Below are 14925 nucleotides of genomic sequence, written 5' to 3' on the forward strand. Positions count from 1 at the left end.
AAAGGGAATCGGGACTCGAACAGTATGACTCCTAAAAAGTGTTAAAGAGCGAACCCTATTCGATTTGTGAAATAAGGAATAAGTTGGGACGAGATAATGGAACAACAACGATTTTAGTAGATGGTGGACGTTTTGATTGAGGGCACTTTTTTGGGGGGAAAATTGAGCGAAATTTCTCGTAACGGACTCATTACTCATACCGTTTTGCTCTACAATCACAGAAATAGTTTAAAATTTTTATTTTTTTGAGTCCCTCTACCTCCTTTTTTTCTAAATTTTCTGTTTCGAGTTCATCTTGTTTGTTCAAGCACTCATCAAGTTCTTTTTCTCTCCTGTCAATCAAAATCAAGCTCACCGTTGCTTGATCATATTAAATTGCTCTGTGATAAATGCTCAAACACGAAGAGCAATTTGTATACCTTTTCAATCTTGCAACAGAGACAAAACTACTTAAACCCATCGCATCGCCAAGGCTACGCATCGGGGAAGAAAGTGTCATTTCATCGCATGAACATGTGGACGTGTTTATGCTAAAAGGAACTATGTGCTAAAGGTTTGCGTGATACATAGTTCCTTTTGGCATTAGCACGTTCATGTAAGGCGCGATACACGCAATCAACAGTCTGCCGTAGTTAATGCACTTTTTCTTCTATTAATTTAGTTTTTATATTTCCGAGAAAATTGGAATCCATTTACGTTCGATCTTTCAGAGGAGTCAGAGCCTTTAACGTGCCAAGTGCGACTCATGCTAACCATTTCCTTCCAGCGTCAAAGCACTTTTGCTTCCATTAATTTATTCCCGAACTTTTCCTGGAAAATTTGAATCAATCCACGTGTGATCTTGCAGATGATTTAGATTCTACCAACGCACAATCGGCCTACAAATAGGCGGTCATTTTTCTATACCTCTTAGTGTTATCCAGGGCTGAAAGATGGCGGCTTTACCGTCGCAAGTTACAGTTTTAATTTTCGGGATCATATTACTGGTGAGTCGCTCTTTTTTAGCAGTTTGGTCCTAAATCTGTATTTCCCGGACATTTTTCGGGGTAGGTTTATACCAAGGTCTCTTATTTAACATGAGTCTCCCCGGGAACATAAGTACTTCAGTATTTCGATATCTTCGAGGAAACTTTAACGCACTGGACATGTATTTATAATTGTCGTCTACCATTCGGTGGATCAATTTTCTCATTGTAGAAGTTAAGCTAATCTCTCCCTAATGATCCTCAGAATCTTGTGACAGTCATATTTAGAACGATATCGTTTCGTGCTAACGCACTGCACATAAAAAGTTTCCCCGGTTTCTTGCCCAGCAACCCATGGAACATCGTCACGACCGTTGATATCTACGTAAAACACTTAGTTACCGTCACGACTTTCACTAAGCACGTAAAAAGTTCAGTTCAGTTACCTGCGTCAGTGGTCTGGCATGATGCGTTATTCGCATTGATAGACACGACAGTGGCGTGGCGTGCTTTGCGATATATCGATTGTTATGCCATTTAACGCTACGGAAAAGGATCGATAAACAGGGTGTTCGCAGCGAACACCTTAATGATCGATTCTTTACCATGGGTTTAAATGGCATAACAATCGATACATCGCAAAGCACGCCACGCCACTGAGACGCGAGTATGCTTGCGGAAGGGAATACTTAACCGACCCTTCGCATCAATACATCGATGCAATGTCTCGTCCTTATGTAGCCTTCTGAAGGTAAACTGTCGGTCAAAGTTGAGCAACCTTTATTTTTTCTCAAAGTTGACATCAACATTTCCTTTAAAGAAATCGACCATTTTTTCTTATCGACAGAACTCTTCAGTACCCTGATGTTTACTTGGGCTGAACTATAGGAAGTTTCGGATGATAGAACACAAGACAAGTTGTGAACTAAAGTATTGTGATATGTGTTTTCTCTTCAAAATTTCATGTTAAAAACAATTTATATAACGAAAACCATGTCTTTTAGGATGAAGAACTAAACTAAAAGAATCCGCAAGGGAATAAGCGAGAAAGTAAAAATACGGATTACGAATAAATTTAAAAGAAAATGTAAAGCCTGTATATTCTCTGGACATACTTCTTTTTAACACGAATAGTCCTGCTTTCAGCCTATCGTATGGTGTATTTTCCTAGGTAATGTGAGCGAGAAATCTCGCTATTTTGTGCCGAAAAGAACTTCATAACTGGACGTATTCCTGGCGATCGGAATCAGAGACAGGTCGGAAAGAAGGGGTGTGCTCGTCAGTCGAGGTCCGTAAGAATGAATGGGAATTGTAAAGCGCTGATGACGTCAGCGGTGACGTAGCTGCCGCCGCGGTCGGCCGTCCGCCGTATTAAACTCATGAGCCTTGTCCACAAGGCTCTTCTCATATGTCCATGGCTCATGAGTGCCGCATTTAGTTGGTACATAGTTCCGGCTGACAGAATGTAACATCCCGCTCGAGCACACCCCATTTGAATCAGTGAATTCGAAAACACACCGACTCGGAAAAGAAAAATTGTTCAGGAAACACCTAAAACTGCGCAGCGGGCGGAGAAGTTAGTTTAAGAAAAACCTTTTTGGTGCCAAAGGACAAGTACTCAGAGACTTTGTAAAGCACCAAGTTGAAATCGATACACCGTGTTTGATGACAGAGAATTAAGCGTTCAAAAATTTCCGAGTTGGTGTGTTTTCGTTCTCACCGACTTTCAGATGCTGAATTTTTAAAGTCTGTCCTGAAAAATTTATATTTTTCGACCTGAATAACGCTTGAATATTTATATAACTTGTTGGTACAAGGTATACTGAACCGAAAATAGAAAACTGAAAAATCGGATGGTTACCCGTTTCCCTTGAAATGGCCAAAAATTGGTATTTCCAATAAACTGCTTCGATTTTTCCCTTGTCCCGTCGCTGTTTCAAGCACTTCCGATTGCAATTTCGAAATTTCCTTTAGCGTGCAGATGCTTCTATCCATAAGTGTTACTAATTCGTAAAAAAGCGATTATCGAAAAAAACCCGAGTTGGTGTGTTTTCGAACTCACTAATTCATTTGTCCCACTCGTCTATAGTTCCGTTTAGCAGAAAAGCGTCCAACTGTTATACCGTGTACATTACAGGTGGCGCACAGCCCCCTCGCTAGTGCCGTGGAGCCAAGGGAGGGAGTGAAAATAGATCCGAACCTCCTCAACCCCCAAGACGCAGAAATGGAGAACGAGAATCATTCACTTCGAAGCAGAGGCCTATTCGACTTGTTCGGTTTTGGAGGTTTCTTCAGCGACCCCGACGAAGACGGCTGGAACATCGGTCGTGTAACCGACACTGGCGATACTGTCGTCAACTTTGGGGACACGAGCTTCCAGTGGGATTCCAACGGCCTCATCATCCATGCTCTCGACGCTCATCAAGATATCCTCGTGAAAGCTAACAAGGTCAGTTTTCTCGAGATCCTACGACGAACGCGATAAAGCGGAGCTTGCCTGTTTTAATCGAAATCACATCTTCCGGGGGTGCAGGCCAAGCGCCCATCTTCCAATTGCAAGGGGAAAATGCAATTACTTTCACAATGGAGATGTTGCATGTGTGAGGAATTTGCGATTTGACTGTTGATTCTTATGTAAAAGTTCGCGAGAAACACGATGGTGCCACTGGTTTTCTCTGAAATCAACTCTCAAGCTCAAAAAAAGCTCTCAAGTTGAGGCCAAAATGGAGGGGATATCCCACGTTATCCTGAGAGTCCACGTCTACAACTCCATGACAAACTCTCCATGCAAAGATAGGGAGCAAATACATTGACAGGGCTGCCACTTTATTTGGGGACTCTAAAACTGAAAACACGACAACCCTGCTAATGTATTTGCTCCCTATCTTTGCACGGAGAGTTTGTCTTGATGTGGAGGTGGACTCTCAGGATAGGGTGGGGTATCCCCTCCATTTTAGCCTCACTTTGAGAGCTTTTTCTGAGCTTAGGAGATGATTTCAGAGAAAACCAGTGGCACCATCGTGTTCCTCGCGAACTTTTACGTAAGAATCAATAGTCAAATCGCAAATCCCTCACACATGCAACATCTCCATTGTAGCTTGACTGTGAGTGGTCGTACAGCAGACATTAACACACGCAAAAAAGCTATCGTAGTTTGTATAAACTTCGCCTAAAGAAGCTTCAGTCTTTTGCCAATTTGCATGTACATAGTACGAGGAACTAATGAGGCAACATCTCTACGGAGACTGGGGCAGCGAAGATTCTTTGAATTTTAAAATATGACATGGAATGATTTTCCCGGTACTACTGCGAACAAATTGTTCTTTTAAGCCTGGGTCACGTAAACATCCGCGAAGTTTCTGTTTAGGGGAAAGGATTTTCCCCTAAACTATTAACTATAACTATTTTCCCAATAGATAGCGGTTTCCGAACACTACTTTTATCGGGCGCGAGATTGCGGTCTAGTTGACATATTCTTAGAAAACATAGAAAGTATGGAGCAATCCCATTGGTTGAAATAGTTAGTACCTATAGAATGAGGGAGAAAAGTTTGGACGAACTGTACAGGCTCTCTCGTGGGCTGTCTTAGTTAGTCCATTAACTAGGCCTTCTTTGTCCATAGCAACCATCAGCTTCCACCAATAGAATACCTCCATATCCCCTTTGTCTTCTGCGTCTATAGCTTTGTCTGTGAAGTTCAACAATCAGCCCCCTTTTGTATTCGCCCATGATACCTGATTCTTGAAATCAAATTAAACGTAGCGTGTTTCCAGATCTATCTTGGTAACAAACTAGTCGCGGACACGAAGAAGAAGGCCCTTACACCGACGTATCAGATAACACCCGACGGTGCACGATGGTACACCAACGCCAAACTCCTGGGCGGACGGAAGATGAACAAAGCGGAGGAGAACCGATTCGATAAAGACTGGGCGAAGCAGACCGGAGGATCGAAGTCACCAAAGGGACAATCCGCAAGAAGTGTCCCCCCGTCATCATCGCGAGAAAGTCCTTCCAGTTGGTGGTGGTAACATTCTTCGACCCCTATCGTTCCCTCCCAGTTGTGTGCACTGTGAATCAGGTCCCGCGCTACGGATATAATTCTCTGCTTTAAGATTTTTCGTGTTTAAGTAACCGATAAGAGCTTCCTATCAGCTGCAGTTCAAAGAAAGTGTGTCGTTACAAGTCTTATCAATAAACCTCATCATTTCAGCAAGCGTTTCTTATTTTGTGACTCCCCCATAGCGCTTATAGCATCATCACTGATCGCTTCCCCTTCATTTACTCTCCCTCCTTTTACTGCGAATCTGAACTGACGATTGTAAAATTCACTGGGAAAAAAAAAAAAAACAAATCGGATCTAGAGTTCAGACTTTTAGAAACATCGACAGGAAAAAGTACTCTTGATTCAATCAGAATCTAGCTTAAATCAAGAACCAAGCCTCTTAATTTAAGCGGATTTCCGTTTTGATTCAAGCAAAAATCCGATTGAATCGAGAGTATTTTTTCCTGTCAATGTTTTCAAGAGTCTGGACTATAGATCCAATGTGTTTTTTTTTCCAGTGTTTACCGAAGAATTGCCTTCAGTTGGTCATGGTAATTATGTCGACGATTATATTCCACCCTGACGCCAATTGGACGTATTTTTCCAGACAGGTGGGGTAAAAGGGGTGCGCTCGTTAGTCGAGGGCCGTAAGAATGAACGGGAATTATAAAGCGCCAGTGACGTCAGCGGTGACAGATTCGGTGTCCGGATCGACGTCAAGAGTCTTTAACTCATGAGCCCTGTCCTTAACGCTCTTGTCACACGTCCATGGTTCATGAGTGCCGCATTCAGTTGGCTGATACATAGTTCCGTTTGGTAGAATTTAAAATCCCGCTTTTCCATCTCTCGAAAGGAAACCACGCCCACTCTAACATTGTTTCTGAAACAGCTTCAACGAGCACATCTTATCTATACTACTCGTTTACAGCTCTGTTTAGCAAAAATACGTCCGATTAAAGTTCATTGGCTAAAGAACCGAACTATTTGCATTGCGCAGACATAACGTTCTTCCTTCAGCTTTTTTCAGAAACCCCTTCATGGCTGTTCAAGGTGTATTTCAATTGTATTCTATTAAAGTCTGTCATGCAGATTCCGATCGATTTTAGAGAAGTATCCGTTTCTCCATCACTCATTGTCTTATTTATTTACTTATTTTTTTTTTAATGTTAAATTCGATACCTACCGGTAAAAATTGGCAGTAGAATCTGTGTTCCAAAATACCATAGACTTACAGCCGGCTGTAAGATTTTCAATAGCTTCTATATGGAGCAAAATGTACGTTTTTTCGAATTAGGTCAAATCCTTAGGTGTAAATACGTATAAATCCTCCGCTTCCTGTGAATTGTGTATAATTTTCCGTGGAGGCTCACAGATATGTGCATCGTCAGTGGCTCGAATCTTCACTCCGTTACTGAATTTTTCTCTACGCAGGTCAGAGTCACTTTTCTCAACGTGATTATGGTCTGATGGCTCCCCGAGGAGGTTTTTGAACTCGTTAACATGCATTGGGACCCAAGTCGGATCTCCTTAATTGACCGCGGGACCCAAGTCGGATATTTTTTTGGAGAACGGGACCCAAGTCGGAAACTGCGTTTTGTATCCAGCTACACACTTTCTTAAAGCCTTTTATAGCCGATGGCGACTAAGCAAAAGCCTGGCGATAAAGTGTATGCTAAACGTTACTAATTTCGGATGCTAGGACTTGGTGAGTTTTTGGAATACTGCTCTCTTTTTGGGCCGTAGTGTCTTGATTTATTTTGCGAGGAAAGCTCCGTACTTTTGATGGATGCCTGCCATTACTAATATATTAGAGCGCCTTCAGTTTCGTATGATACTGTGCAATACCTCTGGTGTGAAATAGTTGCTTCAAGCGCCGTGGCAGGCGGGCAGCCAGCGCGAAACACGCATTGGCGCCTACAAACCTAACAGGGATACTTCACGCGTTGCGCAATGCGTGAAGTATCCCTGTTAGGTTTGTAAGGCGCCAGTGCGTCGCCGTTCCGCTTTGTGTTAGGCTCTAATATTTAATCTGACGGAGTCAGCGTTATTCAACTCATGATTTTGAAATGTTTGCACGTCCTGTATGGATTATTCTCATTTCAATTGATAGAAAAAAATATGTATTTAAGGAAAATATAATGTGTGTTTTGTAAGTATTAAGGTGGTTCCGTATCGAACTTAATGATTTCCAAAGCACACGAATTTCTACACAATAGCCTTTTATAATCGATGGCGAAAAAGCAACACCCAGACGATAAAGTGTATAGCCCAGCGATAGGAACTATAGCCCGGCTGCATAATTTTTTATCGCTTCCTATAGCCCGGCCGTATGATTTTCTCCGCATTCTACAGCCAGCTATATGATTTTCTGGCGCCTTCTTTAGCCGGCTACAAGAATTCCCATGGTATTTTGAAACGCAGCTCTTATCGCCAATTTTTACCAGGGCCTAACTGCATAGTCAGTCTCAGCCTGAGACATGAAGCGAACCTAGCCCGGAAAAATAACAATTTTACCCCGCATCTAATACTACGAGATGACACTGAATCGGCGGAAATTTTATGACGATCATCGGAAAGTTCGAGAGTAAAATTTAGAAAATATAAATGAGTATGGAGCCTTTAAAAGGATGATTCATACCTTTATGTACGTCAATCGGTGCTCCCGCTCCGAAAAAACGGGAATATTTTTTGAGCCTGTTTTTTTAGAGGATTCATAGTGCAGACTTTCCTCGTGCTTTCACATGCTCATAAAGATATTTTTTCCTCATTCAATCGAAACCAAATGTAACATCCGTCGTTTCTCCGACCAAGAAACGTTAATTCATTCCAAAGTTGCAACATTCATCGAAACATCTCAATTTTTTACAAGATAGCGACCGTCGAATGTACATCCAAATATGCCGATTCCTATGTTCAATCTTAAGAAAATTATTTGACTTTTTGTGAGGTTCCCCTTGTGGTTTCATGGTCAAAATATGATGTACATGTGGAAGTTTTACAACGTTTAAATGTAGCTACGTTAATGACGTATTCTCGCTTCCTATCCTCTCGACCCCTCATTCTATTTTACCCCTTGATTACGCAGCCAAGAGCGACCTAAAAAACCTTTGGAGGTACACAACGTCACGGAAATTCTTCGCTGGCAAAGGTCATGGCCCATATAAGGATCTACGTATACCGTTGAACCCACTAGAAGTGTTCGAAACTTGTCGCTGTGACACGGGCAACATACCATGTAAAACCTCCAACGCACTTTTTTTCGTTGATTGGTGATTTTGGTTTTTCTTAACAAATTAAAATAGCTCTAAGTTTAATATTGACGCACGGTTGGTCTGCAGCTACGCGGGCAGTTTCATCGAGTTCTGGGTGTTCCATCGCGACCCGGGAGATGTCTTCTATGTCACTTGTTTTGGTCTTCCTCTCCGGGGCTGTTTTGCTGGTGGGTATTCCTTTTCTGTGGAAACACATATAAAAGCGTATACTCAAACCTATTTCTATATAAGTTTTGTCGTTGTGTTTATTTCTTTATTTCTCTCTCTCTTTCTTTCTCTTTGAGAATCTCTCTCTTTCCTATCGAGTGAAGTTAGCGACCTAAAGCTAATCCTAAAGGTGGATTTTCAGTCTTTGGAGAATGATCCACTAGATGATGATCGACGCATCCAACTTAATTTTTGGATCGAAGGACGTTTTCATTTTGAAGCTACGTTTGCACATTACGTAATACGTGATGTATGCATACGCTGGATTTGACAGGAAAACGCCTTAAAATAACTCCGTCAGTATGCTCAATAAGAGATCATAAATCGTGTTTTCTTTTGATTTGCGGTATACGAGTACCACTTTTAGTATCACACAGGCATATCTAGTGTATAAATGAATACAATTTGACGTGAAGTTCTGTGGTCTTTTAAAAAGTATCCCTGAATCTTGACTTTATCAATTGTTGCGGATCTACTTTTGAATCTTCTTCCGTAAAGCTAGATTATCCTTCTCTAAGAAAATACGAAATGTTTCACGGATTCAAAATCACAAAATTAAAAAGATATCTTCAAATCGAATGAATCAAAATGTTTGCACGTGAATTCAAGCACGGGCAGCTGTTAATGGCTCGAATCAGTGAACAGCATTGTATTGCGACAATTTCAACGCATAGCAACTATTCGTGCTTTCCGGATGCGCTCATTGCCTACACGGGTAATTGCAGGCGTTTTGGGGGATGTTCAAGCCTACACATAACTTTTAAACATTTACATTTTACATTTACATTTACTAACGGCGCTACAGCCTTGGGTGGGCTTTCACCTCCATAACGATTCCCCTCCACATCCCCTATCTTCGATTTTTTCACTTCATTCTTTATTTGCATTTTCTTCAGGTCTTGCTCAACTCCGTCTAGCCACCGAAGCCCAGCTAGGTCTTCCTCTCTTTCTTGCTGGCAATATTTAGCTTTCAGCACCTTCATCGGCATCCTTTCCTCTTCCATTCTTTGTACATGACCAATTGACCAAGCCAGCTTATCCTTTGCGATGTGTTAAACCTTAAGATATCTTCATTTTCTAGGATCATTTCTATTTCTTGGTTGCTTCTAATTTGCCATTCTTCATTGATTTTCACCGCTCCATAAATTCTCCGAATAATTTTTCGTTCAAATCGCCTCAGCATGTGCTGGCCCCCTTCTGTCATGGTCCAGGTTTCACCACCATACGTTACTACTGGTCTCATTAACGTTTTGTAAATTTGCATCTTTTTTCTCCTGGACAACAATTTTCTCTTTAGCATCTTCAGGTTTGCGTAATAGGCTCGGTTTCCAGCGTGTATCCTATCTTTAATTCCTGTCGTTGTTTTTGCTTCGCTATCCAACATATTGCCGAGACACTTGAATTTTTCGACGCCTTCAAATTCCTTCTGGTCTATGAAACGCCTTCAAATTCTTTCTGGTCTAGGAACTTTTGAACCTTCTGCTTTATTTATTGTTCGTATTTCACCGGGCTAGACACATTTCCATTGTACTTCGAACGAGATTCACGGCTTTATGTCATATTCACATTCGTTCCTCCAAAAGCTCCCCTTCCTAGCAGGGTCCCGTAATGTTCACATTGTGATTCAGGAGGCCATTACATAGCATCGTCAAAGGAACTCTTTTTCCAAGTCTTCAGTAAAATATTTAAAGTGTAATATTTAAAAATAGACCTTTGCCAGGAATATCAATTATTTGATAGTACACGAAATATATTGTTTGTGTAGATCTATTACTGCGATAATTTTAAAGTATAGTTCGTCGTTCTTACCTCCAAACTTTTAATAATTACAATAGTTTTTGTATTGTAGTTAATAAATATATAGTTTATAAATTACAGTAGTTTATATTGTAGTTATTGTCATTGTTAGGGAAAATTCTTTGCAATTTTCCGCGAAGACTTACTTACAATTTTTTTTTTTTTTGAAAATTTCATCGGTGAAAAAATGTCGTTTGTATGATACCTCTTCGAATACCTTTTCAATCGCAATGTGAATGACAGTAAATCTGTGAACAATCATGCCTTTTCTATGAGGTATGGGACGGTTCAAAGAGCACAACCATCAATTCGATCCTTACTTTTTTATTGAAAGAAATGCAAAAACTGCTCCATTATTTTTACATTATAGTCGACGTCCACTGTGCTGGTAAACGCCGAGGCGCCAGAGGCAATCCAGTTCAAAACTCACTTCTCTGGCCCCCAAAACGTAGCTACGGATAGCAATGAGTACACACTTCACCCTAGAGGTCTCCTCAGTTTCTTCGGCTTCGGTGGCAGCAGTCTATTCGGCGGTGGTGGTTGGAACATGGGCGGAGTGACCCATTCCGGCGATACCCACGTCAATATCGGACACAACTCTTTCCAATATGACGAGAAAGATTTCGTGCTGCACAGTCTCAATGCCAACGAGGGGGTCACCATACGCAATTCCAAGGTTTGTTCACTCACACTGGGGGGAAAAAAAACACATTGGATCTAGCGTCCAGACTCTTGAAAACATTGACAAGAAATAGGACTCTTGATTCAATCAGATTTAAGCTTAAATCAAAAGGAAATCCGTTCAAATTAACAGGCTTGGTTCTTGATTTAAGCTTAAATCTGATTGAATCAAGAGTATTTTTCTTGTTGATGTTTTTAAGAGTCTGGACTCCAGATCCAATGTGTTTTTTTTTCCAGTGCATGATAAGAGACCACTCACGGGGGAAGGGATTATATTCCTCACTGGAAAAAACATTCGCTTGGATCTAGAGTCCAGACTCTTGAAACCTTGACAAGAAAAGATACTCTTAATTCAATCCGATTTTTCGTTGAATTGAAGAGCCGAGCCTCCTCTAGCAGAAAGTCCGATTGAATCAAGAGTGTTTTTTATCGTGAATTTTTTTCTGAGTCTGGATTCTAGATCTAATCGTCATTTTTCCGGTGTCCAAAATTGAACCGATTATTTTCTAAATCACGTAGGCGCCAAAATTTCAAATTCGAAAAAAAAAAAAAAAAAAAACAAGAAAAACTGTTTTATTCGCTATTTGGACCACCTTCGAATCCCTAAAAATTCATGTTCTTTCAGAAGGATATTTTGAAATTAAACATGATTGATTATACTAGAGAAATCGAAGAAAAAACAACCGCTTTACCACCAAAATAGAGATCGGTGCGCACGTGATTTAGAAAATAATCGGTTCAATTAAGGTATTAATTGCAAAGTTTAGTGGAGTGCTTAGTGAAAATTTTGAGACTAAATACACCCAATTATCTAACTAATAAATGCGAAAGAAAATCAGAGCCATAGTTGGCTGAAGTCTGCAGTTCACAAAACGTACTTCCGAGGAAGAAGTCAATCCAAAATTCAGATCCAACATGTTCTCAGTTCTTGCAAAAAAGCAAAATTATGGAACAACTATGCACCCTATCTCCATCTTCCCGTTTGAAAATCATGTTCAACATCATAGGAAGGGCTCAACACACAACATAGTAAGACCAAATAATCCGGGAAACAAAATGTTATCGAACGTTAAATATAATGTTATGTTATGTTATGTATTATTTTATTTTGTTGGGGCTTCAGCCCGGTATGTGATAAATAAATAAATATATAAATAATAAAATGACCAAAGTCAAATTCTCGGTGAAAGGAAAGAATTCGAGGCGCATATTACTCATTTTCTAAAGAGTGCCCGGTGGCTAAAAGTATTGAAATAAAATAAATTTTGAACTCATTGGCTTACATTTTTGTCTAATGGTGTAGGATGAACGCTCTTGACCTTAGGAGCCAGGCACTTTTCGAAACAAATGAAATACGCGTTTTTCCTTTCGATGCCAATAAAAAAGTAAATTTGCAAATGGTAAATAATAACTAAATAACCGCAATAGAACACAATACATGTTTGCCGAAATCAGAAATTCATCCCAATAGTTATATAGAGATGAACTCCTTTCAGATCTACCACGGGAAGAAACTCATCGCGGACCTGAAAGAGAAGACCCCCGAGGCCATGTACCAGAAAACACCCGATGGTGCAAGATGGTTCGTGAACGTCAAAATCCCGAACGGACAGCTCATGACCTCAGCCGAGATCAAACAGTTCAACAAAGATTGGGCCAAAAACACCGGACAGACCGAGGCAGAAGTAGAGACATGGCAGAAAGAAAAGCAAGCTAGCTTGAAACGGGAGTTGGAAAAGGGAACCAGTCAACGATCTTCCTGGTGGTGGTGACTTTTGCCGATGATTATCGGTTTTGCAAACTGCGAAGCAAGCCTAGTGTAACGATTATATCGACCATCCTTGAAATTTTGTGGCTATAAAATATTGTTGAAAGGGATTTTAAAACACCCACAATTTCATGAGGAAGTTTATGTCGTATCAATAAAATGTTTCTCTCAGCAATCGTTTTTTCTTTTCATCCGGGCCGGATTAAGGGGGTGGCCACATGGGCCGCGGCCCGTGGCGGCAAAATTAGGGGGCGGCAAATTTTGCAATTTTTTTTAAAGCAGGTACACAAAATCGGATTCAGAATAAAATTACAAACAAGAAAAGGTGACAAACTCTCTCATTTCCTGAGAGTATATTAATTTCTAATTTTGTCGTATTTCGGCGATACAAAAGACTGCGCACCTTCAACTAGTTGAGTCAAGAGAGAAACCAAACACGTAATTTGGCCTGGAGCGGCGCGGCGCAGAGAGAAATGATGACGAGGACTTGAGATGGAAAGGAGAAGCCCTCGGCGCGGCGGTCGACATGTAACACATATTAGCGCCCACGAGATTGCGTGAATACTTCACGCATTGCGTCAAACACAATACGGTCAACAGCGGTAGGCGCAGCGTGAAACGCACAGTGCCTACAAGACTACATGAATACTTCACACATTGCGCCAAACACAGTCTGGTCAGCGCGGCACGGCGGAGGAAGTTAAAATTATTAAATCACATTTATGTTTGTTCTTTCTTAATTTTGTAGTTCATTTCTCACAAATGAACAATGCCTTGTCCACACAGAGATAGGTTTACGGAACTTAACTTTCGCGCAAAGTTTCGTGAACTTTTGCTAGTAGTGTTGACAGGGCTTTCCCAAAGAATGTGTTCAACACGATTAAATGCGTCTTATGCACCCCTCCCCCGCTGGCACGTTCATTTGATGGTTTTTTTCGAGTTTCAAAACGGATGAGGAGGGGGCGGCAAAATATAGGCGGCCTATGGGCGGCAAGTAGGTGAATCTGGCCCTGGCACTCCTGGGGGTAAGGAGACACAAATATATAAATTAAAGCTAGTAAAACTTGTGAAACCCATGTATTCTAAACACGGGTCTAAAATTGCCACGGTTGGGAATTTGAGGGGTGGATATAGCAATGAATCAAATTACCCGAGACCACAATTTTTTTATTTTTATTCATCATCTTCTCAGAGTTCTTAGAAAAATTACGAAGATTTTTATGAGCCACCAGGCCTGTTTTGACCTGTCTGGTAAAGCTAGGGTTAAGCCTGATTTTGGTCGAACCTGTGTACAAACGCCTGCCGTACTAATACCAGCGATCGATGAGGACATTGAGAGCATCCACGAAATTGCAGAATAACGCAGCTCTGACAGTACACTCTGCAGAAACGCGCAATAAGGAAGGTGTTTGTAAAAGTTATGTGATCGAAATATCAGAGATTCTTTAAAAAAACAAGTATATTCAGAATTTTTTTAAATAAATCACCAATATTTCAAACTACTTAATTATTCTAAGTATCCTTAACTATTTTCAACCATCAAGTGCCGGAAACCCACCTCAAAAGAAACCCTCAACAAAAACCAGAGGCGGATCCAGCAATTTGGCAATACTGGATTTCCTCCGTTTAAACCTACGGCAAGTAATCGATTCTTTCCAGAGCACCTGACTCCTCCAAGAATCGATACATTTCCATAGGTTTAAATGGAGGAAAGACAATGTTGCCAACTCGCTGGATTGGAGGAAAACCTTTTGTTTCAACAGAGGGAGAAAAGGACGACGAAGCTACAACGTCACTTAAAGCCGTAGCATGTTCATCTATCGTTCAAGGCTACCTTTAAAACACGAAAGTGTCTTTTCACTACGAGTGATGGGCGCTGAAATGACTATTCGCAGAAAAAACCTACCAGCGCGCATCGCAAATGGCTCCGAAAGTCATTAATCCGTGTCGCTCCGTGGATGTGTCACCAGGATCGGTCAGGGTTAGATATTGCGCTCGTGCCGAAAAAACGGTCACGAGGTATGAGGCGCACACGCAATCAAACAGATTATTTGAAAAAAGAACCCAAGTCCCATTATCTTGTGAGCTCAAGAAGCCGTGTCGGCTGGGAGAAACCGGGACTCGCGATTTTTTGGAGTTAGGGTCTTTTAGAAAATTACCGGTTCGATCGAATGACATTAAAGCACCTTT

At 41.0% G+C, this 14925-nt stretch overlaps 2 protein-coding genes across 2 annotated transcripts; both read left to right on the forward strand.

The window, feature by feature from the left end:
* Nucleotides 1-714: 714 nt before the first annotated feature.
* On the forward strand, nt 715-5177 carry LOC109036115 (uncharacterized). The gene is made up of 3 exons (XM_019050067.2): nt 715-986; nt 3103-3414; nt 4739-5177. The coding sequence occupies exons 1-3, from the start codon at nt 933-935 to the stop codon at nt 4994-4996; spliced, it is 624 nt and encodes a 207-aa protein (XP_018905612.2). The 5' UTR covers nt 715-932; the 3' UTR covers nt 4997-5177.
* A 2654-nt stretch (nt 5178-7831) lies between these two features.
* LOC109036073 (uncharacterized) lies at nt 7832-13496 on the forward strand. Its single transcript, XM_019049997.2, has 3 exons — nt 7832-8449; nt 10657-10962; nt 12464-13496. Exons 1-3 carry the CDS (start codon nt 8399-8401, stop codon nt 12737-12739), a joined length of 633 nt encoding a protein of 210 aa, XP_018905542.2. The 5' UTR covers nt 7832-8398; the 3' UTR covers nt 12740-13496.
* Nucleotides 13497-14925: the final 1429 nt, after the last annotated feature.

The sequence above is a fragment of the Bemisia tabaci genome, chromosome 9, assembly GCF_918797505.1.
Source record: "Bemisia tabaci chromosome 9, PGI_BMITA_v3".
Taxonomy (NCBI): Eukaryota; Metazoa; Arthropoda; class Insecta; order Hemiptera; family Aleyrodidae; genus Bemisia; species Bemisia tabaci.